The following is a 26,770-nucleotide window of genomic DNA, read 5'->3' on the forward strand; positions in this document are numbered from 1 at the left end:
GCACGGTCGGAACTAGAAGCACAAGCATTTCGCTACACTCACATTAACATCTGCTTACCATGTGTATGAGACCAATATGATTTGATTTGATTTATAGCGTTTTGGAATGTATCTCTTCTTATGTTTCCCATCTGAGCTCAGAGTAGATGAGAGATGTAATGTTTGTCTCTGTTGTGTTGAAGCCCAATCAAGCGGAAGAGACCAGCCTCCCCTGTACCCAGCTGTGTGTCCATGAAGAGTGACAAGTCTATGGATCAACCTTTAGACTTTAGAGAGGGAGACTTTTCTACTGAACAAAGGTAAGAAGAACTCATGGGTCATGGTCAGTGAGTTAAACAACACTGTCTCTAGTCATTTCTCTCCCATTTTCCCATTTATTTGTGTTGTTTTCATAATCCATAGGCTAATCAATTTTTTAATTTGTATAGTCCTAAAACAATATTAAACAAACACAACAATCCCTCGCTCCGTGTGTGTGTGTGTGTGTGTGTGTGTGTGTGTGTGTGTGTGTGTGTGTGTGTGTGTGTGTGTGTGTGTGTGTGTGTGTGTGTGTGTGTGTGTGTGTGTGTGTGTGTGTGTGTGTGTGTGTGAAAGTGTGTGTGCACTCCCTGGATGAGGAGATTATCTCTATCCTGATTGCCTAGTCACTTTTACTCCTTATAGTTATTATATTGTGTTACTATTTCCTTTTTTTAATTAGATAAAAAAAAAAAATCTTACTTTTTAACTGCATTGTTGGGAAAGGGCTCGTAAGAATTTCACGGTAAGGTGTACACCTGTTGTATTTGGCGCATGTGGGAAATACAATTTCTTTTGATTTGAAGCTCATTGGCAGAAACACGTCATTGGGTCAAACAGTCGTCTCCTGCTGAATTACACAATTACACAATAAAAGTAAATACTGCTATTGCACAATAAAAGTAAATACTGCTATTACACAATAAAAGTAAATACTGCTATTACACAATAAAAGTAATTACTGCTAATACACAATAAAAGTAATTACAGCTATTACACAATAAAAGTAATTACTGCTATTACACAAAAAAAGTAATTACTGCTATTACACAAAAAAAGTAATTACTGCTAATACACAATAAAAGTAATTACAGCTATTACACAATAAAAATAATTACAGCAATTACACAATAAAAGTAATTACAGCTATTACACAATAAAAGTAATTACAGCTATTACACAATAAAAGTAATTACTGCTATTACACAATAAAAGTAATTACTGCTATTACACAATACAAGTAATTCCAGAAATTACACAATAAAAGTAATTACTGCTATTACACAATAAAAGTAATTACTGCAATTACACAACAAAAGTAATTACTGCTATTACACAATAAAAGTAATTACAGCTATTACACAATAAAAGTAATTACAGCAATTACACAATAAAAGTAATTACTGCTATTACACAATAAAAGTAATTACAGCTATTACACAATAAAAGTAATTACTGCTATTACACAATAAAAGTAATTACTGCTATTACACAATAAAAGTAATTACTGTTATTACACAATAAGAGTAATTACAGCTATTACACAATAAAAGTAATTACTGCTATTACACAATAAAAGTAATTACAGCAATTACACAATAAAAGTAATTACTGCTATTACACAATAAAAGTAATTACAGCTATTACACAATAAAAGTAATTACAGCTATTACACAATAAAAGTAATTACAGCAATTACACAATAAAAGTAATTACTGCTATTACACAATAAAAGTAATTACAGCTATTACACAATAAAAGTAATTACTGCTATTACACAATAAAAGTAATTACTGCTATTACACAATAAAAGTAATTACAGCAATTACACAATAAATGTAATTACTGCAATTACACAATAAAAGTAATTACTGCTATTACACAATAAAAGTAATTACAGCAATTACACAATAAAAAAAATTACAGCAATTACACAATAAAAGTAATTACAGCAATTACACAATAAAAGTGATTACTGCTATTACACAATAAAAATAATTACTGCTATTACACAATAAAAGTAATTACAGCAATTACAGAATTAAAATAAATATGAACAGAGTATACTGTTCCCAGCTGTCTGTCTATGAACAGAGTGTACTGTTCCCAGCTGTCTGTCTATGAACAGAGTATACTGTTCCCAGCTGTCTATGAACAGAGTATACTGTTCCCAGCTGTCTATGAACAGAGTATACTGTTCCCAGCTGTCTGTCTATGAACAGAGTATACTGTTCCCAGCTGTCTATCTATGAACAGAGTATACTGTTCCCAGCTGTCTGTCTATGAACAGAGTATACTGTTCCCAGCTGTCTGTCTATGAACAGAGTATACTGTTCCCAGCTGCCTGTCTATGAACAGAGTATACTGTTCCCAGCTGTCTGTCTATGAACAGAGTATACTGTTCCCATCTGTCTGTCTATGAACAGAGTATACTGTTCCCAGCTGTCTGTCTATGAACAGAGTATACTGTTCCCAGCTGTCTATGAACAGAGTATACTGTTCCCAGCTGTCTGTCTGTCTATGAACAGAGTATACTGTTCCCAGCTGTCTGTCTATGAACAGAGTATACTGTTCCCAGCTGTCTGTCTGTCTATGAACAGAGTATACTGTTCCCAGCTGTCTTTATAAACAGAGTATACTGTTCCCAGCTGTCTGTCTATGAACAGAGTATACTGTTCCCAGCTGTCTGTCTATGAACAGAGTATACTGTTCCCAGCTGTCTTTATAAACAGAGTATACTGTTCCCAGCTGTCTGTCTATGAACAGAGTATACTGTTCCCAGCTGTCTGTCTATGAACAGAGTATACTGTTCCCAGCTGTCTGTCTGTCTATGAACAAAGTACACTATTCCCAGCTGTCTGTCTGTCTATGAACAGAGTATACTGTTCCCAGCTGTCTGTCTATGAACAGAGTATACTGTTCCCAGCTGTCTGTCTATGAACAGAGTATACTGTTCCCAGCTGTCTATGAACAGAGTATACTGTTCCCATCTGTCTGTCTATGAACAGAGTATACTGTTCCCAGCTGTCTGTCTATGAACAGAGTATACTGTTCCCAGCTGTCTGTCTATGAACAGAGTATACTGTTCCCATCTGTCTGTCTATGAACAGAGTATACTGTTCCCAGCTGTCTGTCTATGAACAGAGTATACTGTTCCCAGCTGTCTGTCTGTCTATGAACAAAGTACACTATTCCCAGCTGTCTGTCTGTCTATGAACAGAGTATACTGTTCCCAGCTGTCTGTCTGTCTATGAACTGAGTATACTGTTCCCAAAAGTCTGAATGAACAGAGTATACTGTTCCCAGCTGTCTGTCTGTCTATGAACAGAGTACACTATTCCCAGCTGTCTGTCTGTCTATGAACAGATTATACTGTTCCCAGCTGTCTGTCTATGAACATAGTATACTGTTCCCAGCTGTCTGTCTGTCTATGAACAAAGTACACTATTCCCAGCTGTCTGTCTGTCTATGAACAGAGTATACTGTTCCCAGCTGTCTGTCTATGAACAGAGTATACTGTTCCCAGCTGTCTATGAACAGAGTATACTGTTCCCATCTGTCTATGAACAGAGTATACTGTTCCCATCTGTTTATGAACAGAGTAGACTGTTCCCCTCTGTCTGTCTATGAACAGAGTATACTGTTCCCATCTGTCTATGAACAGAGTATACTGTTCCCATCTGTCTATGAACAGAGTATACTGTTCCCAGCTGTCTATGAACAGAGTATACTGTTCCCAGCTGTCTGTCTGTCTATGAACAGAGTACACTATTCCCAGCTGTCTGTCTATGAACAAAGTATACTGTTCCCAGCTGTCTGTCTATGAACAGAGTATACTGTTCTCAGCTGTCTGTCTATGAACAGAGTATACTGTTCCCATCTGTCTGTCTATGAACAGAGTACACTATTCCCAGCTGTCTGTCTATGAACAAAGTATACTGTTCCCAGCTGTCTGTCTATGAACAGAGTATACTGTTCTCAGCTGTCTGTCTATGAACAGAGTATACTGTTCCCATCTGTCTGTCTATGAACAGAGTATACTGTTCCCAGCTGTCTGTCTCTGAACAGAGTATACTGTTCCCAGCTGTCTGTCTATGACCAGAGTATACTGTTCCCAGCTGTCTATTAACAGAGTATACTGTTCCCAGCTGTCTGTCTGTCTATGAACAGAGTACACTATTCCCAGCTGTCTGTCTGTCTATGAACAGAGTATACTGTTCCCAGCTGTCTGTCTGTCTATGAACATAGTATACTGTTCCCAGCTGTCTGTCTGTCTATGAACAGAGTATACTGTTCCCAGCTGTCTGTCTGTCTATGAACTGAGTATACTGTTACCAGCTGTCTGATTGAACAGAGTATACTGTTCCCAGCTGTCTGTCTGTCTATGAACAGAGTATACTGTTCCCAGCTGTCTGTCTATGAACAGAGTATACTGTTCCCAGCTGTCTGTCTATGAACAGAGTATACTGTTCCCAGCTGTCTGTCTATGAACAGAGTATACTGTTCCCAGCTGTCTGAATGAACAGAGTATACTGTTCCCAGCTTTCTGAATGAACAGAGTATACTGTTCCCAGCTGTCTGTCTATGAACAGAGTATACTGTTCCCAGCTGTCTGTCTATGAACAGAGTATACTGTTCCCAGCTGTCTGTCTATGAACAGAGTATACTGTTCCCAGCTGTCTGTATGAACAGAGTATACTGTTCCCAGCTGTCTGTATGAACAGAGTATACTGTTCCCATCTGTCTGTATGAACAGAGTATACTGTTCCCAGCTGTCTGTATGAACAGAGTATACTGTTCCCAGCTGTCTGTATGAACAGAGTATACTGTTCCCAGCTGTCTGTATGAACAGAGTATACTGTTCCCAGCTTTCTGAATGAACAGAGTATACTGTTCCCAGCTGTCTGCTTATGAACAGAGTATACTGTTCCCATCTGTCTGTCTATGAACAAAGTATACTGTTCACAGCTGTCTGTCTATGAACAAAGTATACTGTTCCCAGCTGTCTGTCTATGAACAAAGTATACTGTTCCCAGCTGTCTGTCTATGAACAGAGTATACTGTTCCCAGCTGTCTGAATGAACAGAGTATACTGTTCCCAGCTGTCTATGAACAGAGTATACTGTTCCCAGCTGTCTGTCTGTCTACGAACAGAGTATACTGTTCCCAGCTGTCTGTCATGAACAGAGTATTCTGTTCCCAGCTGTCTGTCTATGAACAGAGTATACTGTTCCCAGCTGTCTGACTATGAACAGAGTATACTGTTCCCAGCTGTCTGCTTATGAACAGAGTATACTGTTCCCAGCTGTCTGTTTATGAACAGAGTATACTGTTCCCATCTGTCTGTCTATGAACAGAGTATACTGTTCCCTGCTGTCTGTCTATGAACAGAGTATACTGTTCCCAGCTGTCTGTCTATGAACAGATTATACTGTTCCCAGCTGTCTGTCTATGAACAGAGTATACTGTTCCCAGCGGTCTATGAACAGAGTATACTGTTCCCAGCTGTCTATGAACAGAGTATACTGTTCCCAGCGGTCTATGAACAGAGTATACTGTCCCCAGCTGTCTGACTATAAACAGAGTATACTGTTCCCTGCTGTCTGTCTATGAACAGAGTATACTGTTCCCTGCTGTCTGTCTATGAACAGAGTATACTGTTCCCAGCGGTCTATGAACAGAGTATACTGTTCCCAGCTGTCTGTCTATGAACAGAGTATACTGTTCCCAGCTGTCTATGAACAGAGTATACTGTTCCCAGCTGTCTATGAACAGAGTATACTGTTCCCAGCTGTCTGTCTATGAACAGAGTATACTGTTCCCAGCTGTCTATGAACAGAGTATACTGTTCCCAGCTGTCTGTCTATGAACAGAGTATACTGTTCCCAGCGGTCTATGAACAGAGTATACTGTTCCCAGCTGTCTGTCTATAAACAGAGTATACTGTTCCCAGCGGTCTATGAACAGAGTATACTGTTCCCAGCTGTCTGTCTATGAACAGAGTATACTGTTCCCAGCTGTCTATGAAGAGAGTATACTGTTCCCAGCTGTCTATGAACAGAGTATACTGTTCCCAGCTGTCTGTCTATGAAGAGAGTATACTGTTCTCAGCTGTCTATGAACAGAGTATACTGTTCCCAGCTGTCTGTCTATGAACAGAGTATACTGTTCCCAGCTGTCTATGAACAGAGTATACTGTTCCCAGCTGTCTGTCTATGAACAGAGTATACTGTTCCCAGCGGTCTATGAACAGAGTATACTGTTCCCAGCTGTCTGTCTATAAACAGAGTATACTGTTCCCAGCGGTCTATGAACAGAGTATACTGTTCCCAGCTGTCTGTCTATAAACAGAGTATACTGTTCCCAGCGGTCTATGAACAGAGTATACTGTTCCCAGCGGTCTATGAACAGAGTATACTGTTCCCAGCTGTCTGTCTATGAACAGAGTATACTGTTCCCAGCGGTCTATGAACAGAGTATACTGTTCCCAGCTGTCTATGAACAGAGTATACTGTTCCCAGCTGTCTGTATGAACAGAGTATACTGTTCCTAGCTGTCTGTCTATGAACAGAGTATACTGTTCCCAGCTGTCTATGAACAGAGTATACTGTTCCCAGCTGTCTGTCTATGAACAGAGTATACTGTTCCCAGCTGTCTGTCTATGAACAGAGTATACTGTTCCCAGCTGTCTGTCTATGAACAGAGTATACTGTTCCCATCTGTCTGTCTATGAACAGAGTATACTGTTCCCATCTGTCTGTCTATGAACAGAGTATACTGTTCCCAGCTGTCTGTCTATGAACAGAGTATACTGTTCCCAGCTGTCTGTCTATGAACAGAGTATACTGTTCCCATCTGTCTATAAACAGAGTATACTGTTCCCAGCTGTCTGTCTATGAACAGAGTATACTGTTCCCAGCTGTCTGTCTATGAACAGAGTATACTGTTCCCAGCTGTCTGTCTATGAACAGAGTATACTGTTCCCAGCTGTCTGTCTATGAACAGAGTATACTGTTCCCAGCTGTCTGTCTATGAACAGAGTATACTGTTCCCAGCTGTCTGTCTATGAACAGAGTATACTGTTCCCAGCTGTCTGTCTATGAACAGAGTATACTGTTCCCAGCTGTCTATGAACAGAGTATACTGTTCCCAGCTGTCTATGAACAGAGTATACTGTTCCCAGCTGTCTATGAACAGAGTATACTGTTCCCAGCTGTCTGTCTATGAACAGAGTATACTGTTCCCAGCTGTCTGTCTATGAACAGAGTATACTGTTCCCAGCTGTCTATGAACAGAGTATACTGTTCCCAGCTGTCTGTCTATGAACAGAGTATACTGTTCCCAGCTGTCTATGAACAGAGTATACTGTTCCCAGCTGTCTATGAACAGAGTATACTGTTCCCAGCTGTCTGTCTATGAACAGAGTATACTGTTCCCAGCTGTCTGTCTATGAACAGAGTATACTGTTCCCAGCTGTCTATGAACAGATTATACTGTTCCCAGCTGTCTGTCTATGAACAGAGTATACTGTTCCCAGCTGTCTGTCTATGAACAGAGTATACTGTTCCCAGCTGTCTGTCTATGAACAGAGTATACTGTTCCCAGCTGTCTGTCTATGAACAGAGTATACTGTTCCCAGCTGTCTGTCTATGAACAGAGTATACTGTTCCCAGCTGTCTATGAACAGAGTATACTGTTCCCAGCTGTCTGTCTATGAACAGAGTATACTGTTCCCAGCTGTCTGTCTATGAACAGAGTATACTGTTCCCAGCTGTCTGTCTATGAACAGAGTATACTGTTCCCATCTGTCTGTCTATGAACAGAGTATACTGTTCCCATCTGTCTGTCTATGAACAGAGTATACTGTTCCCAGCTGTCTGTCTATGAACAGAGTATACTGTTCCCAGCTGTCTATGAACAGAGTATACTGTTCCCAGCTGTCTGTCTATGAACAGAGTATACTGTTCCCAGCTGTCTATGAACAGAGTATACTGTTCCCAGCTGTCTGTCTATAAACAGAGTATACTGTTCCCAGCGGTCTATGAACAGAGTATACTGTTCCCAGCTGTCTGTCTATAAACAGAGTATACTGTTCCCAGCGGTCTATGAACAGAGTATACTGTTCCCAGCGGTCTATGAACAGAGTATACTGTTCCCAGCTGTCTGTCTATGAACAGAGTATACTGTTCCCAGCGGTCTATGAACAGAGTATACTGTTCCCAGCTGTCTATGAACAGAGTATACTGTTCCCAGCTGTCTGTATGAACAGAGTATACTGTTCCTAGCTGTCTGTCTATGAACAGAGTATACTGTTCCCAGCTGTCTATGAACAGAGTATACTGTTCCCAGCTGTCTGTCTATGAACAGAGTATACTGTTCCCAGCTGTCTGTCTATGAACAGAGTATACTGTTCCCAGCTGTCTGTCTATGAACAGAGTATACTGTTCCCATCTGTCTGTCTATGAACAGAGTATACTGTTCCCATCTGTCTGTCTATGAACAGAGTATACTGTTCCCAGCTGTCTGTCTATGAACAGAGTATACTGTTCCCAGCTGTCTGTCTATAAACAGAGTATACTGTTCCCAGCTGTCTGTCTATAAACAGAGTATACTGTTCCCAGCTGTCTGTCTATGAACAGAGTATACTGTTCCCAGCTGTCTGTCTATGAACAGAGTATACTGTTCCCAGCTGTCTGTCTATGAACAGAGTATACTGTTCCCAGCTGTCTGTCTATGAACAGAGTATACTGTTCCCAGCTGTCTGTCTATGAACAGAGTATACTGTTCCCAGCTGTCTGTCTATGAACAGAGTATACTGTTCCCAGCTGTCTGTCTATGAACAGAGTATACTGTTCCCAGCTGTCTATGAACAGAGTATACTGTTCCCAGCTGTCTATGAACAGAGTATACTGTTCCCAGCTGTCTATGAACAGAGTATACTGTTCCCAGCTGTCTGTCTATGAACAGAGTATACTGTTCCCAGCTGTCTGTCTATGAACAGAGTATACTGTTCCCAGCTGTCTATGAACAGAGTATACTGTTCCCAGCTGTCTGTCTATGAACAGAGTATACTGTTCCCAGCTGTCTATGAACAGAGTATACTGTTCCCAGCTGTCTATGAACAGAGTATACTGTTCCCAGCTGTCTGTCTATGAACAGAGTATACTGTTCCCAGCTGTCTGTCTATGAACAGAGTATACTGTTCCCAGCTGTCTATGAACAGATTATACTGTTCCCAGCTGTCTGTCTATGAACAGAGTATACTGTTCCCAGCTGTCTGTCTATGAACAGAGTATACTGTTCCCAGCTGTCTGTCTATGAACAGAGTATACTGTTCCCAGCTGTCTGTCTATGAACAGAGTATACTGTTCCCAGCTGTCTGTCTATGAACAGAGTATACTGTTCCCAGCTGTCTGTATGAACAGAGTATACTGTTCCCAGCTGTCTATGAACAGAGTATACTGTTCCCAGCTGTCTATGAACAGAGTATACTGTTCCCAGCTGTCTATGAACAGAGTATACTGTTCCCAGCTGTCTGTCTATGAACAGAGTATACTGTTCCCAGCTGTCTATGAACAGAGTATACTGTTCCCAGCTGTCTGTCTATGAACAGAGTATACTGTTCCCAGCTGTCTGTCTATGAACAGAGTATACTGTTCCCAGCTGTCTGTCTATGAACAGAGTATACTGTTCCCAGCTGTCTGTCTATGAACAGAGTATACTGTTCCCAGCTGTCTGTCTATGAACAGAGTATACTGTTCCCAGCTGTCTGTCTATGAACAGAGTATACTGTTCCCAGCTGTCTATGAACAGAGTATACTGTTCCCAGCTGTCTATGAACAGAGTATACTGTTCCCAGCTGTCTATGAACAGAGTATACTGTTCCCAGCTGTCTGTCTATGAACAGAGTATACTGTTCCCAGCTGTCTGTCTATGAACAGAGTATACTGTTCCCAGCTGTCTATGAACAGAGTATACTGTTCCCAGCTGTCTGTCTATGAACAGAGTATACTGTTCCCAGCTGTCTATGAACAGAGTATACTGTTCCCAGCTGTCTATGAACAGAGTATACTGTTCCCAGCTGTCTGTCTATGAACAGAGTATACTGTTCCCAGCTGTCTGTCTATGAACAGAGTATACTGTTCCCAGCTGTCTATGAACAGATTATACTGTTCCCAGCTGTCTGTCTATGAACAGAGTATACTGTTCCCAGCTGTCTGTCTATGAACAGAGTATACTGTTCCCAGCTGTCTGTCTATGAACAGAGTATACTGTTCCCAGCTGTCTGTCTATGAACAGAGTATACTGTTCCCAGCTGTCTGTCTATGAACAGAGTATACTGTTCCCAGCTGTCTGTATGAACAGAGTATACTGTTCCCAGCTGTCTATGAACAGAGTATACTGTTCCCAGCTGTCTATGAACAGAGTATACTGTTCCCAGCTGTCTATGAACAGAGTATACTGTTCCCAGCTGTCTGTCTATGAACAGAGTATACTGTTCCCAGCTGTCTATGAACAGAGTATACTGTTCCCAGCTGTCTGTCTATGAACAGAGTATACTGTTCCCAGCTGTCTGTCTATGAACAGAGTATACTGTTCCCAGCTGTCTGTCTATGAACAGAGTATACTGTTCCCAGCTGTCTGTCTATGAACAGAGTATACTGTTCCCAGCTGTCTATGAACAGAGTATACTCTTCCCAGCTGTCTGTCTATGAACAGTGACTTATCCATGGATCGTCCTGTCAATTCCAATGGTGGTGGATCATTTACCTTTGACCAAAGACCCGTCACTAGTCAGAATGTATATTACTAGTGAAGAGAAGAATCTTCAAGATGTCATATAGAAATGTTTTGTAATGTGTAGTTTGTTGGAACTAAGTTCATTAGAGGAATTACTGCACCCTCTTTTATCTCTGTAGTGGATGGTCTACTCTGCTAGAGGATCAGTATCTCTCTCTCCTTTATCTCCGTAGTGGATGGTCTACTCTGCTAGAGGATCAGTATCTCTCTCTCTCCTTTATCTCTGTAGTGGATGGTCTACTCTGTTAGAGGATCAGTATCTCTCTCTCTCCTTTATCTCTGTAGTGGATGGTCTACTCTGTTAGAGGATCAGTATCTCTCTCTCTCTCCTTTATCTCTGTAGTGGATGGTCTACTCTGTTAGAGGATCAGTATCTCTCTCTCCTTTATCTCTGTAGTGGATGGTCTACTCTGTTAGAGGATCAGTATCTATCTCTCCTTTATCTCTGTAGTGGATGGTCTACTCTGCTAGAGGATCAGTATCTCTCTCTCCTTTATCTCTGTAGTGGATGGTCTACTCTGTTAGAGGATCAGTATCTCTCTCTCCTTTATCTCTGTAGTGGATGGTCTACTCTGTTAGAGGATCAGTCTCTCTCTCTCTCCGTTATCTCTGTAGTGGATGGTCTACTCTGCTAGAGGATCAGTATCTCTCTCTCCTTTATCTCTGTAGTGGATGGTCTACGCTGTTAGAGGATCAGTATCTCTCTCTCCTTTATCTCTGTAGTGGATGGTCTACTCTGTTAGAGGATCAGTATCTCTCTCTCCTTTATCTCTGTAGTGGATGGTCTACTCTGTTAGAGGATCAGTATCTCTCTCTCTCCTTTCTCTCTGTAGTGGATGGTATACTCTGTTAGAGGATCAGTCTCTCTCTCTCTCCGTTATCTCTGTAGTGGATGGTCTACTCTGTTAGAGGATCAGTCTCTCCCTCTCTCCGTTATCTCTGTAGTGGATGGTCTACTCTGTTAGAGGATCAGTATCTCTCTCTCCTTTATCTCTGTAGTGGATGGTCTACTCTGCTAGAGGATCAGTCTCTCCTTTATCTCTGTAGTGGATGGTCTACTCTGTTAGAGGATCAGTATCTCTCTCCTTTATCTCTGTAGTGGATGGTCTACTCTGTTACAGGATCAGTATCTCTCTCTCCTTTATCTCTGTAGTGGATGGTCTACTCTGTTAGAGGATCAGTATATCTCTCTCCTTTATCTCTGTAGTGGATGGTCTACTCTGTTAGAGGATCAGTATCTCTCTCTCCTTTATCTCTGTAGTGGATGGTCTACTCTGCCAGAGGATCAGTATCTCTCTCTCTCCTTTATCTCTGTAGTGGATGGTCTTCTCTGCCAGAGGATCAGTATCTCTCTCTCTCCTTTATCTCTGTAGTGGATGGTCTACTCTGTTAGAGGATCAGTATCTCTCTCTCCTTTATCTCTGTAGTGGATGGTCTACTCTGCCAGAGGATCAGTCCAGGTGTGCAGTGTGTCAGCAGGTTCTGAGGGATCCAGTCTCTATCACCTGTGGACACAGGTTCTGCAGACAGTGCATCACCAGATACTGGGAGAAACCTGCTCCTTCAGGAGACTATGACTGTCCTCAGTGTAGAAAGAGATCCAGGACACGTCCTCTACTACAGCACCTGAGTGAACCCAATGATGCAAGAGGCTCTGAAAACCGTAAGAACACTTGCACACGTGTGCTAAGTCAATACCTCAATATGATTAAGTGTTAACTACAATATGAGATAATATAAGTTACTGTCGTTGTGGAAGGGCCACTTTTCATCCTGCCAATGAATGTGTCTGATACACATCCTTTTCCTCTTCCCTTGTAGTGGATGACAACCTGCAGAGAGCTATAGTAAACCATAAAGACAGCCTGCAGAGAGCTATAGTAAACCATAAAGACAGTCTGAGAAGGAGGTATGAATGTGTGATAGAAGGCATCGAAACAGCAGGGAACCAAACTCCCCTCAACAGGATTTACACAGAGCTCTACATCACAGAAGGAGAGAGGGAAGGGGTTAACAATGAACATGAGGTGTGGCAGCTAGAGACAGCATCCAGGACGCCAACCTCACATGACACAGCAATCCACTGCAATGACATCTTTAAACCCTTACCTGGCCAAGAGAGAAGCATCAGAACTGTGCTGACGAAGGGCATCGCTGGCATCGGAAAAACTGTCTCTGTGCAGAAGTTCATCCTAGACTGGGCTGAAGGGAAGGCAAACCAAGATGTGGAGATCATATTTGTGCTTCCTTTCCGGGAGCTGAACTTGATCAAAGATTGCCAGTACAGTCTTCTCAGACTTTTAAATGACTTCCACACAGAACTAGACATAGGCATTGCAAAGAAACTCACTGCCTGTAAAGCTATGTTCATCTTTGATGGTTTGGATGAAAGCAGACTTCCATTGGATTTCCAGCACAATGAAAAGGTGTCTGATGTCACCCAGACATCATCTGTTGATGTTCTGCTGACAAACCTCATCAAGGGGAATCTGCTTCCCTCTGCTCTCCTATGGATAACCTCCCGACCAGCAGCAACCAATCAGATCCCCCCTAAGTGTGTTGACCAGGTGACAGAGGTACGAGGGTTCAATGACCCACAGAAGGAGGAGTACTTCAGGAAGAGATTCAGTGATGAGGACCTGGCCAGCAGAATCATCTCACACATAAAGAAATCAAGGAGCCTCCACATCATGTGCCACATGCCAGTGTTCTGTTGGATTTCTGCAATAGTCCTTGAACACATGTTGAGTACAGACAAGAGGAGAGAGATGCCCACGACTCTGACTGAGATGTCCATACACTTCCTGCTCATTCAGACCAGCCTGAAGAACCAGAAGTATCATGGAAGAGATGAGATTGATCATAGGGAGCTTATGGAGTCAGATAAGGAAATTCTTCTGAAGCTGGGGAAGCTGGCGTTTGAAAATCTGGAGAAGGGTAATCTCATGTTCTATGAAGAAGACCTGAAAGAGGCTGGCCTTGATGTCAAAGAAGCCTCAGTGTACTCAGGATTGTGCACACAGCTCTTTAAAGAGGAATGTGGGCTGTACCAGGACAAGGTGTACTGCTTTGTTCATCTGAGCATTCAGGAGTTTCTCTCAGCTGTCTACATGTACCACTGTTACACAACCAAGAACATGGATGAACTGAAGCCCTTCCTCAAGAGAAAGTCTAGAGGTGCGTCTGAAGAGCTAACCTTACATGAGCTGCTGAAGAGTACCGTGGATAAAGCCTTGGAGAGTAAGAATGGACACCTGGACCTTTTTGTCCGCTTCCTTCATGGCATGTCACTGGAGTCCAATCAGAAACTCCTACGAGGTCTGGTGACACAGACAGAAAGCAGTCCAGAGAGGGTCCAGAAAACAATCCGATCCCTTAAGGTGATGCAGAGGAAGAACATCTCCCCTGAGAGGTGCATCAATCTCTTCCACTGTCTGATAGAGATGAAAGACCATTCAGTACAGGAGGAAATCCAAGCGTACTTGAGGTCAGAGAACAGATCCAAAAACCTCACACATGCTCACTGCTCAGCGCTGGCCTACATGCTGCAGATATCAGAGGAGGTTCTGGAGGTGTTTAACCTGAAGGAATACAAGACATCAGAGGAGGGTCGTAGGAGACTGGTCCCAGCTGTGAGAGGCTGCAGGAAAGCTCTGTAAGTATTCATGTAAATATCGCACACCAAAATAAATTGTAGTTATAGCAGTATTTTCATTGGCTGACTGGCTCTGTAAGTACCCATGTGACTATCCCTCAGACCAAACTTTACTGTATGTAGGAACAACAGTATTTTCATTGGCTGACTGGCTCTGTAAGTAGTCATGTGACTATCCCTCAGACCAAACTTTACTGTATGTAGGAACAACAGTATTTTCATTGGCTGACTGGCTCTGTAAGTAGTCATGTGACTATCCCTCAGACCAAACTTTACTGTATGAAGGAACAACAGTATTTTCATTGGCTGAATAAACGTTCTATCAGCTGAAAACTCTTAAACTATAATACAAACTGATCAGAAATGTTATAGCATTGAACCATGAATGTACGATATACACATTATTTGTGTACGGGTAACAGTGTAATCAGGGAAAGCTAAGCGTAACATTTTAATACAACCTGTCTGTCATTGTATTTCTTCTGTGTTTGCAGACTCACTGGCTGTAAACTCACAGACACATCCTGTAAAGTGTTGGCCTCAGTTCTCAGTTCAAACCCCTCACACCTGAGAGAGCTGGACCTGAGTAACAATGACCTGAAGGATTCAGGAGTGAAGCTGCTCTCTGCTGGACTGGGGAATCCCCACTGTAAACTGGAGACTCTGAGGTCAGTGTTATATATATGTTATATATAGTGTCATCGAAAATAGATATGAAGTGGACTGTTTACTCAATACAATCTAAATCTGATACCTCACTGTCATTATAGATATGGTGTGGACTGTATACTTACTACAATCTACATCTGATACCTCACTGTCTGTCTTTTGACTGATACTGCTTTTTAAACTGGTCTGGTCAGTCTACTCAAATATTTCTACTATACATTTTTCTATCTGCAAGCAAAATTTCAATAATTTGTCATTTCTTATCATGATACATTCATTAATTTATGAGTAGATATGGCAGGTTTCAGGACACTGATGTATCTGAAAATGTTGAATAAATATACTGCCACTATTTTCACCACCAAAGAATATCAGTGTGATTTTAATATGATTTGACTCTTTGCAGGCTGTCAGGCTGTCTAGTCACAGAGGAAGGCTGTGCTTCTCTGGTCTCAGCTCTGGAGTCAAACCCCTCACACCTGAGAGAGCTGGATCTGAGTAACAATGACCTGAAGGATTCAGGAGTGAAGCTGCTCTCTGCTGGACTGGGGAATCCCCACTGTAAACTGGAGACTCTGAGGTCAGTATTCCTGTAGTTGGTCAACAAGTGATAACTGTTCACCAGATCCACATGTGTTTACCAGACACACATAGTCCACACCATATGTGTTTGGACAGTGAAGATTACAGTTTTACATTTGGTGCTATGCTCCAGCATTTTGGATTTGAGATAGAATGTTTCATATTAGGTGACAGTACAGAATGTCACCTTTTATTTGAGGTTAATGGTGAGATGTTAGCATGTTTTGTTGTAGCCTCTGTTATTGGTAATGGTGAGAGGTTAGCATGTTTTGTTGTAGTCTCTGTTATTGGTAATGGTGAGAGGTTAGCATGTTTTGTTGTAGCCTCTGTTATTGGTAATGGTGAGAGGTTAGCATGTTTTGTTGTAGTCTCTGTTATTGGTAATGGTGAGAGGTTAGTATGTTTTGTTGTAGCCTCTGTTATTGGTAATGGTGAGAGGTTAGCATGTTTTGTTGTAGTCTCTGTTATTGGTAATGGTGAGAGGTTAGCATGTTTTGTTGTAGCCTCTGTTATTGGTAATGGTGAGAGGTTAGCATGTTTTGTTGTAGCCTCTGGTATTGGTAATGGTGAGAGGTTAGCATGTTTTGTTGTAGCCTCTGTTATTGGTAATGGTGAGAGGTTAGCATGTTTTGTTGTAGCCTCTGTTATTGGTAATGGTGAGAGGTTAGCATGTTTTGTTGTAGTCTCTGTTATTGGTAATGGTGAGAGGTTAGCATGTTTTGTTGTAGCCTCTGTTATTAGTAATGGTGAGAGGTTAGCATGTTTTGTTGTAGTCTCTGTTATTGGTAATGGTGAGAGGTTAGCATGTTTTGTTGTAGCCTCTGTTATTGGTAATGGTGAGAGGTTAGTATGGTTTGTTGTAGCCTCTGTTATTGGTAATGGTGAGAGGTTAGAATGTTTTGTTGTATCCTCTGTTATTGGTAATGGTGAGAGGTTAGCATGTTTTGTTGTAGCCTCTGTTATTGGTAATGGTGAGAGGTTAGCATGTTTTGTTGTATCCTCTGTTATTGGTAATGTTGAGAGGTTAGCATGTTTTGTTGTAGCCTCTGTTATTGGTAATGGTGAGAGGTTAGCATGTTTTGTTGTAGTCTCTGTTATTGGTAATGGTGAGAGGTTAGCATGTTTTGTTGTAGTCTCTGTTATTGGTAATGGTGAGAGGTTAGCATGTTTTGTTGTAGCCTCTGTTATTGGTAATGGTGAGAGGTTAGCATGTTTTGTTGTAGTCTCTGTTATTGGTAATAGTGAGAGGTTAGCATGTTTTGTTGTATCATCTGTTATTGGTTATGGTGAGAGGTTAGCATGTTTTGTTGTGTCCTCTGTTATTGGTAATGGTGGGAGGTTAGCATGTTTTGTTGTAGTCTCTGTTATTGGTAATAGTGAGAGGTTAGCATGTTTTGTTGTATCCTCTGTTATTGGTAATGGTGAGAGGTTAGCATGTTTTGTTGTAGTCTCTGTTATTGGTAATGGTGAGAGGTTAGCATGTTTTGTTGTAGTCTCTGTTATTGGTAATGGTGAGAGGTTAGCATGTTTTGTTGTAGCCTCTGTTATTAGTAATGGTGAGAGGTTAGCATGTTTTGTTGTAGTCTCTGTTATTGGTAATGGTGAGAGGTTAGCATGTTTTGTTGTAGTCTCTGTCATTGGTAATGTTGAGAGGTTAGTATGGTTTGTTGTAGCCTCTGTTATTGGTAATGGTGAGAGGTTAGAATGTTTTGTTGTATCCTCTGTTAATGGTAATGGTGAGAGGTTAGCATGTTTTGTTGTAGCCTCTGTTATTGGTAATGGTGAGAGGTTAGCATGTTTTATTGTATCCTCTGTTATTGGTAATGTTGAGAGGTTAGCATGTTTTGTTGTAGCCTCTGTTATTGGTAATGGTGAGAGGTTAGCATGTTTTGTTGTAGTCTCTGTTATTGGTAATGGTGAGAGGTTAGCATGTTTTGTTGTAGTCTCTGTTATTGGTAATGGTGAGAGGTTAGCATGTTTTGTTGTAGTCTCTGTTATTGGTAATAGTGAGAGGTTAGCATGTTTTGTTGTATCCTCTGTTATTGGTTATGGTGAGAGGTTAGCATGTTTTGTTGTGTCCTCTGTTATTGGTAATAGTGATAGGTTAGCATGTTTTGTTGTATCCTCTGTTATTGGTTATGGTGAGAGGTTAGCATGTTTTGTTGTAGCCTCTGTTATTGGTAATGGTGATAGGTTAGCATGTTTAGTTGTAGTCTCTGTTATTGGTAATGGTGAGAGGTTAGCATGTTTTGTTGTAGCCTCTGTTATTGGTAATGGTGAGAGGTTAGCATGTTTTGTTGTATCCTCTGTTATTGGTAATGGTGAGAGGTTAGCATGTTTTGTTGTAGCCTCTGTTATTGGTAATGGTGAGAGGTTAGCATGTTTTGTTGTATCCTCTGTTATTGGTAATGGTGAGAGGTTAGCATGTTTTGTTGTAGCCTCTGTTATTGGTAATGGTGAGAGGTTAGCATGTTTTGTTGTAGCCTCTGTTATTGGTAATGGTGAGAGGTTAGCATGTTTTGTTGTAGCCTCTGTTATTGGTAATGGTGAGAGGTTAGCATGTTTTGTTGTAGCCTCTGTTGTTGGTAATGGTGAGAGGTTAGCATGTTTTGTTGTAGCCTCTGTTATTGGTAATGGTGAGAGGTTAGCATGTTTTGTTGTAGCCTCTGTTATTGGTAATGGTGAGAGGTTAGCATGTTTTGTTGTAGCCTCTAACTTTCTCACTCATATTATTTTTTATTAATTTTATTTCACCTTTATTTAACCAGGTAGGCTAGTTGAGAACAAATTCTCATTTGCAACTGCGACCTGGCCAAGATAAAGCATAGCAATTCGACACATACAACAACACAGAGTTACACATGGAATAAACAAAACATAGTCAATAATACAGTAGAACAAAAGAAAACAAAAAGTCTATATACAGTGAGTGCAAATGAGGTAAGATAAGGGAGTTAAGGCAATAAATAGGCCATGGTGGCGAAGTAATTACATTATAGCAATTAAACACTGGAATGGTAGATGTACAGAAGACGAATGTGCAAGTAGAGATACTGGGGTGCAAAGGAGCAAGATAAATACATAAATACAGTATGAGGATGAGGTATATAGATGGGCTATTTACAGATGGGCTATGTACAGGTGCAGTGATCTGTGAGCTGCTCTGAGAGCTGGTGCTTAAAGCTGGTGAGGGAGATAAGTGTTTCCAGCTTCAGAGATTTTTGCAGTTTGTTCCAGTCATTGGCAGCAGAGAACTGGAAGGAGAGGCGGCCAAATGAGGAATTGGATTTGGGGGTGACCAGTGAAAAATACCTGCTGGAGCGCGTGCTACGGGTGAGTGCTGCTATGGTGACCAGTGAGCTGAGATAAGGCGGGGCTTTACCTAGCAGAGACTTGTAGATGACCTGGAGCCAGATGGTTTGGCGACGAGTATGAAGCGATGGCCAGCCAACGAGAGCGTACAGGTCGCAGTGGTGGGTAGTATATGGGGCTTTGGTGACAAAACGGATGGCACTGTGATAAACTGCATCCAATTTGTTGAGCAGAGTGTTGGAGGCTATTTTATAGATGACATCGCCGAAGTCGAGGATCGGTAGGATGGTCAGTTTTACGAGGGTATGTTTGGCTGCATGAGTGAAGGATGCTTTGTTGCGAAATAGGAAGCCGATTCTAGATTTAATTTTGGATTGGAGATGCTTAATGTGAGTCTGGAAGGAGAGTTTACAGTCTAACCAAAAACCTAGGTACTTGTAGTTGTCCACATATTCTAAGTCAGAGCCGTCCAGAGTAGTGATGCTGGAAGGTCGGGCAGGTGCGGGCAGTGATTGGTTGGCCAGAAGTATACAGAATGGTGTCGTCTGCGTAGAGGTGGATCAGAGAATCACCAGCAGCGAGAGCGACATCATTGATGTATACAGAGAAGAGAGTCAGCCCAAGAATTGAACCCTGAGGCACCCCCATAGAGACTGCAAGAGGTCCGGACAACAGGCCCTCCGATTTGACACACTGAACTCTATCAGAGAAGTAGTTGGTGAACCAGGCGAGGAAATCATTTGAAAAACCAAGGCTGTTGAGTCTGCCAATACGAATGTGGTGATTGACAGAGTCGAAAGCCTTGGCCAGGTCGATGAATACGGCTGCACAGTAATGTCTCTTATCGATGGCGGTTATGATATCGTTTAGGATCTTGAGCGTGGCTGAGGTGCCCCCATGACCAGCTCTGAAACCAGATTGCATAGGGGAAAAGGTACGGTGAGATTCAAAGTGGTCGGTGATCTGTTTATTAACTTGGCTTTCAAAGACCTTAGAAAGACAGGGCAGGATAGTAATAGGTCTGTAGCAATTTGGGTCTAGAGTGTCTCCCCCTTTGAAGAGGGGGATGACTGCGGCAGCTTTCCAATCTTTGTGAATCTCAGACGATACGAAAGGGAGGTTGAAAGGGCTAGTAATTGTGGTTGCAACAATTTCAGCAGATAATTTTAGAAAGAGAGGGTCCAGATTGTCTAGCCCGGCTGATTTGTAGGGGTCCAGGTTTTGCAGTTTTTTAAAACATCAGCTATCTGGATTTGGGTGAAGGAGAAATAGGGGAGGCTTGGGCGAGTTGCTGTGGGGAGTGCAGGGCTGTTGACCGGGGTAGGGTTAGCCAGGTGGAAAGCATGGCCAGCCGTAGAAAAATGATTGTTGAAATTCTCAATTTATCGTGGTGACAGTGTTTCCTAGCCTCAGTGCAGTGGGCAGCTGGGAGGAGGTGCTCTTATTCTCCATGGACTTTAGTGTCCCAGAACTTTTTTGAGTTTGTGCTACAGGATGCAAATTTCTGCTTGAAAAAGCTAGCCTTAGCTTTCCTAACTGCCTCTGTATATTTGTTCCTGACTTCCCTGAAAAGTTGCATATCACAGGGGCTATTCGATGCTAATGCAGAATGCCACAGGATGTTTTTGTGCTGGTCAAGGGCAGTCAGGTCTGGAGAGAACCAAGGGAGAGAACCATCTGTTCCTGGTTCGAAATTTTTTGAAAGGGACATGCTTATTTAAGATGGTGAGGAAGGCACTTTTAAAGAATGACCAGGTGTCCTCTACTGACGGGATGAGGTCAATATCCTTCCAGGATACCCGGGCCAGGTCGATTAGGAAGGCCTGCTCGCTGAAGTGTTTTAGGGAGCGTTTGATAGTGATGAGGGGTGGTCGTTTGACCGCAGACCCGTTACGGATGCAGGCAATGAGGCAGTGATCGCTGAGATCTTGGTTGAAAACAGCAGAGGTGAATTTGGAGGGCAAGTTGGTTAGGATGATATCGTTGAGGGTGCCTGTGTTTACGGATTTGGGGTTGTACCTGGTGGGTTCATTGACAATTTGTGAGAGATTGAGGGCATCAAGCTTAGATTGTAGGATGGCCGGGGTGTTAAGCATGTCCCATTTTAGGTCACCTAGCAGCACGAGCTCTGAAGATAGATGGGGGGCAATCAGTTCACATATGGTGTCCAGGGCACAGCTGGGGGAAGAGGGTGGTCTATAGCAAGCGGTGACGGTGAGAGGCTTGTTTCTGGAAAGGTGGATTTTTAAAAGTAGAAGCTGGAATTGTTTGGGTACAGACCTGGATAGTAGGACAGAACTCTGCAGGCTGTCTCTACAGTAGATTGCAACTCCACCCCCTTTGGCAGTTCTATCTTTAAACAGATTCAGATCTGTTTAAAATAACTCTTAGTTTCCTGATTCAGATCTGTTTAAACCAACTCTTAGTTTCCTGATTCAGATCTGTTTAAACCAACTCTTAGTTTCCTGATTCAGATCTGTTTAAACCAACTCTTAGTGTCCTGATTCAGATCTGTTCAAACCAACTCTTAGTTTCCTGATTCAGATCTGTTTAAACCAACTCTTAGTATCCTGATTCAGATCTGTTCAAACCAACTCTTAGTGTCCTGATTCAGATCTGTTTAAACCAACTCTTAGTTTCCTGATTCAGATCTGTTCAAACCAACTCTTAGTTTCCTGATTCAGATCTGTTCAAACCAACTCTTAGTGTTATTATTCATTATTTATTTATGATTTGTATTAATCAAGGCATAATCAGGATTCATTTAGTATTGTTTAGAAACGTCTTATCTACTCCCTTAGACAGAAAATTACTCCAGTCATCATCCACAGTTCAGTTATTATTGGGCAAAACACAACCCAAAACACAACCAAAACAAACTGCAAATGCAACCAAGGAGTTTACAACCAAATACTACACTTTTGACTACTTTAATACACTATAAGTAAATTGATCAGAATATTTACGACTTCTTCAAATGATCAAAGTATGGGGGGACTAGATACATAAAGTGCTTTCATTTCTAAATGGTGAAACAGATATGTATTAAAATATCCTCAAATAAAAGGTGACATTGAATACTGTCACCTCATATGAAACATTTGATCTGAAATCCAAAATGTTGGAGTATAGAGCCACATTTAAAATGTTAGCTTCACTGTCAAAATAGATATGATGTGGACTGTTTACTCAATACAATCTAAATCTGATACCTCACTGTCTGTCTTTTGACTGATACTGCTTTTTAAACTGGTCTGGTCAGTTTACTCAAATATTTGTACTGTACATTTTTCTATCTGCAGTTAATACTTTGATAATTTGTCATTTCTAATAATGACACATTCATTTATGAATAGATGTGTCAGGATTCAGGACACAGATATATCTGAATATGTTAAAAATATATACTGCCTCTATTTTCACCACCAAAGAATATCAGTGTGGTTTTAATATGATTTGACTCTTTGCAGGCTGTCAGGCTGTCTAGTCACAGAGGAAGGCTGTGCTTCTCTGGTCTCAGCTCTGAGGTCAAACCCCTCACAGCTGAGAGAGCTGGACCTGAGCTACAATCACCCAGGAGACTCAGGAGTCAGACTGCTCTCTGCTGGACTGGAGGATCCACCCTGCAGACTGGAGAAACTCAAGTATGTAGAGGGTTTATGTCAATGTTCATATCAGACATGTTTGACTTATCAGGCTAGTTAAGACAGACATTCTTACCACCACTTGGACAAAGTTATATGCTGACTGTATGTGTGTGTGTGGGTGTCCAGTGTATGTGTGTGTGTCCTCTCAAACACAGTCTGGACACACACAATAGACACACACACACAATAGACACACACACACACGCTGGACATGCAAACACACACACACTGGACACACAAACACACACACAGGACAAAAGCTGTTGCCCAATACCTTGCACAGCAGTCGTTTCACCACAGGAAGCTGGGGTTGTTACAGTTAATGAACTGGATATTCTATGTTCATTATCACATATCAATCACACTTACAAAGGGTTCATTGATCATTATATTGAATAACATATTGAATAAATGCATTGATGTTCACATTAGTATAACAAAATTACCATACAATTCTAGGAGACGGAAGATGAATCTATATCCTGTTTGAGAGAATAAACCAAATTCATCTGCCATTGTCCTTCTACACTACTGGTGTTAAATTAACAGTGTGTTTGTGAAGTCATGATTTTACTCCTTACAGGCTGTCAGGCTGTGGAGTCACAGAGGAAGGCTGTGCTTCTCTGGTCTCAGCTCTGGAGTCAAACCCCTCACACCTGAGAGAGCTGGATCTGAGTAACAATGACCTGAAGGATTCAGGAGTGAAGCTGCTCTCTGCTGGACTGGGGAATCCCCACTGTAAACTGGAGACTCTGAGGTCAGTATTCCTGTAGTTGGTCAACAAGTGATAACTGTTCACCAGATCCACATGTGTTTACCAGACACACATAGTCCACACCATATGTGTTTGGACAGTGAAGCTTACAGTTTTACATTTGGTGCTATGCTCCAGCATTTTGGATTTGAGATAGAATGTTTCATATTAGGCGACAGTACAGAATGTCACCTTTAATTTAAAGGTATTCATACATATATATTTTACAGTTTAGTCTTAATTATTTGGATAAATTAATTTAGTCATAAGTTTAGTATTTGGTCCCATATTCCATGCCTGCAGTGATTACATCAAGCTTGTGATTCTACTAACTTGTTGAATACATTTGCAGTTTGTCTTGGTTGTGTTTTGGATGATGTTTTTCCTAATAGAAACTGAATGGTGAATAATGTCCTGTCATTTTGGAGTCACTTCACTTGTATTGTCAGTAAGAATAGAAGATGTTTCTGAACACTTCTACATTCATGTGGATGCTACCATGATTATGAATAATCAGGAATGAATCGTGAATTATGAGGAATGAGAAAGTTACAGAGGCACAAAGATCAGACCCCCTCTGTTATTGGTAATGGTGAGAGGTTAGCATGTTTTGTTGTAGTCTCTGTTATTGGTAATGGTGAGAGGTTAGCATGTTTTGTTGTAGCCTCTGTTATTGGTAATGGTGAGAGGTTAGCATGTTTTGTTGTAGCCTCTGTTATTGGTAATGGTGAGAGGTTAGCATGTTTTGTTATAGTCTCTGTTATTGGTAATGGTGAGAGGTTAGCATGTTTTGTTGTAGCCTCTGTTATTGGTAATGGTGAGAGGTTAGCATGTTTTGTTGTAGTCTCTGTTAGAGACTACAACAAAGTGCATCTAACTCTTTTAAAGGGGGGGGGGGTTAGAAGGATTACTTTATCCTATCCTAGGTATTCCTTAAAGAGGTGGTGTTTCAGGTGTTTCCGGAAGGTGGTGATTGACTCCGCTGACCTGGCGTCGTGGGGGAGTTTGTTCCACCATTGGGGTGCCAGAGCAGCGAACAGTTTTGACTGGGCTGAGGGGGAGCTGTACTTCCTCAGAGGTAGGGAGGCGAGCAGGCCAGAGGTGGATGAACGCAGTGCCCTTGTTTGGGTGTACGGCCTGATCAGAGCCTGAAGGTACGGAGGTGCCGTTCCCCTCACAGCTCCGTAGGCAAGCACCATGGTCTTGTAGCGGATGCGAGCTTCAACTGGAAGCCAGTGGAGAGAGCGGAGGAGCGGGGTGACGTGAGAGAACTTGGGAAGGTTGAACACCAGACGGGCTGCGGCGTTCTGGATGAGTTGTAGGGGTTTAATGGCACAGGCAGGGAGCCCAGCCAACAGCGAGTTGCAGTAATCCAGACGGGAGATGACAAGTGCCTGGATTAGGACCTGCGCCGCTTCCTGTGTGAGGCAGGGTCGTACTCTGCGAATGTTGTAGAGCATGAACCTACAGGAACGGGTCACCGCCTTGATGTTAGTTGAGAACGACAGGGTGTTGTCCAGGATCACGCCAAGGTTCTTAGCACTCTGGGAGGAGGACACAATGGAGTTGTCAACCGTGATGGCGAGATCATGGAACGGGCAGTCCTTCCCCGGGAGGAAGAGCAGCTCCGTCTTGCCGAGGTTCAGCTTGAGGTGGTGATCCGTCATCCACACTGATATGTCTGCCAGACATGCAGAGATGCGATTCGCCACCTGGTTATCAGAAGGGGGAAAGGAGAAGATTAATTGTGTGTCGTCTGCATAGCAATGATAGGAGAGACCATGTGAGGATATGACAGAGCCAAGTGACTTGGTGTATAGCGAGAATAGGAGAGGGCCTAGAACAGAGCCCTGGGGGACACCAGTGGTGAGAGCACGTGGTGCGGAGACAGATTCTCGCCACGCCACCTGGTAGGAGCGACCTGTCAGGTAGGACGCAATCCAAGCGTGGGCCGCGCCGGAGATGCCCAACTCGGAGAGGGTGGAGAGGAGGATCTGATGGTTCACAGTATCAAAGGCAGCCGATAGGTCTAGAAGGATGAGAGCAGAGGAGAGAGAGTTAGCTTTAGCAGTGCGGAGCGCCTCCGTGACACAGAGAAGAGCAGTCTCAGTTGAGTGACTAGTCTTGAAACCTGACTGATTTGGATCAAGAAGGTCATTCTGAGAGAGATAGCAGGAGAGCTGTTATTGGTAATGGTGAGAGGTTAGCATGTTTTGTTGTAGCCTCTGTTATTGGTAATGGTGAGAGGTTAGCATGTTTTGTTGCAGTCTCTGTTATTGGTAATGGTGAGAGGTTAGCATGTTTTGTTGTAGTCTCTGTTATTGGTAATGGTGAGAGGTTAGCATGGTTAGCATGGTTTGTTGTAGTCTTTGTTATTGGTAATGGTGAGAGGTTAGCATGTTTTGTTGTAGTCTCTGTTATTGGTAATGGTGAGAGGTTAGCATGTTTAGTTGTAGCCTCTGTTATTGGTAATGGTGAGAGGTTAGCATGTTTTGTTGTAGTCTCTGTTATTGGTAATGGTGAGAGGTTAGCATGTTTTGTTGCTGTCTCTGTTATTGGTAATGGTGAGAGGTTAGTATGTTTTTTTGTAGTCTCTGTTATTGGTAATGGTGAGAGGTTAGCATGTTTTGTTGTAGCCTCTGTTATTGGTAATGGTGAGAGGTTAGCATGTTTTGTTTTATTCTCTGTTATTGGTAATGGTGAGAGGTTAGCATGTTTTGTTGTAGTCTCTGTTATTGGTAATGGTGAGAGGTTAGCATGTTTTGTTTTATTCTCTGTTATTGGTAATGGTGAGAGGTTAGCATGTTTTGTTGTAGTCTCTGTTATTGGTAATGGTGAGAGGTTAGCATGTTTTGTTGTAGTCTCTGTTATTGGTAATGGTGAGAGGTTAGCATGTTTTGTTGTAGTCTCTGTTATTGGTAATGGTGAGAGGTTAGCATGTTTTGTTGTAGTCTCTGTTATTGGTAATGGTGAGAGGTTAGCATGTTTTGTTGTAGTCTCTGTTATTGGTAATGGTGAGAGGTTAGCATGTTTTGTTTTAACCTCTAACTGTCTCACTCATTATTATTCATGGTTCATTTTTGATTTCTCTTAATCAAGGCATCATCAGGATTCATTTATTATTGTTTAGAAACATTTTATCGACTCACTTAGACAGAAAATGACTCCGGTCATAATGCGCCATTCAGTTACTATTGGGCAAGACATAACCCAAAACAAACTACAAATTCAATCAATGAGTTTGCAAGCAAATACTCAACTTTTTACTATAATACATATGATTGAATTTGTCAGAATAGTTATGACTCTTCAAATAGGGGGACTAGATACATA

General features: G+C 41.9%; 1 protein-coding gene across 1 annotated transcript; it reads left to right on the plus strand.

Annotated features, from left to right (window-relative positions):
• The first annotated feature begins 231 nt into the window (after positions 1–231).
• On the plus strand, positions 232–14,477 carry LOC120040419 (NLR family CARD domain-containing protein 3-like). The gene is made up of 3 exons (XM_038985588.1): positions 232–299; positions 12,246–12,481; positions 12,640–14,477. The coding sequence occupies exons 1-3, from the start codon at positions 232–234 to the stop codon at positions 14,475–14,477; spliced, it is 2,142 nt and encodes a 713-aa protein (XP_038841516.1).
• The last annotated feature ends 12,293 nt before the right edge of the window (positions 14,478–26,770 follow it).

This window comes from Salvelinus namaycush, unplaced genomic scaffold (assembly GCF_016432855.1).
Source record: "Salvelinus namaycush isolate Seneca unplaced genomic scaffold, SaNama_1.0 Scaffold350, whole genome shotgun sequence".
Lineage (NCBI taxonomy): Eukaryota > Metazoa > Chordata > Actinopteri > Salmoniformes > Salmonidae > Salvelinus > Salvelinus namaycush.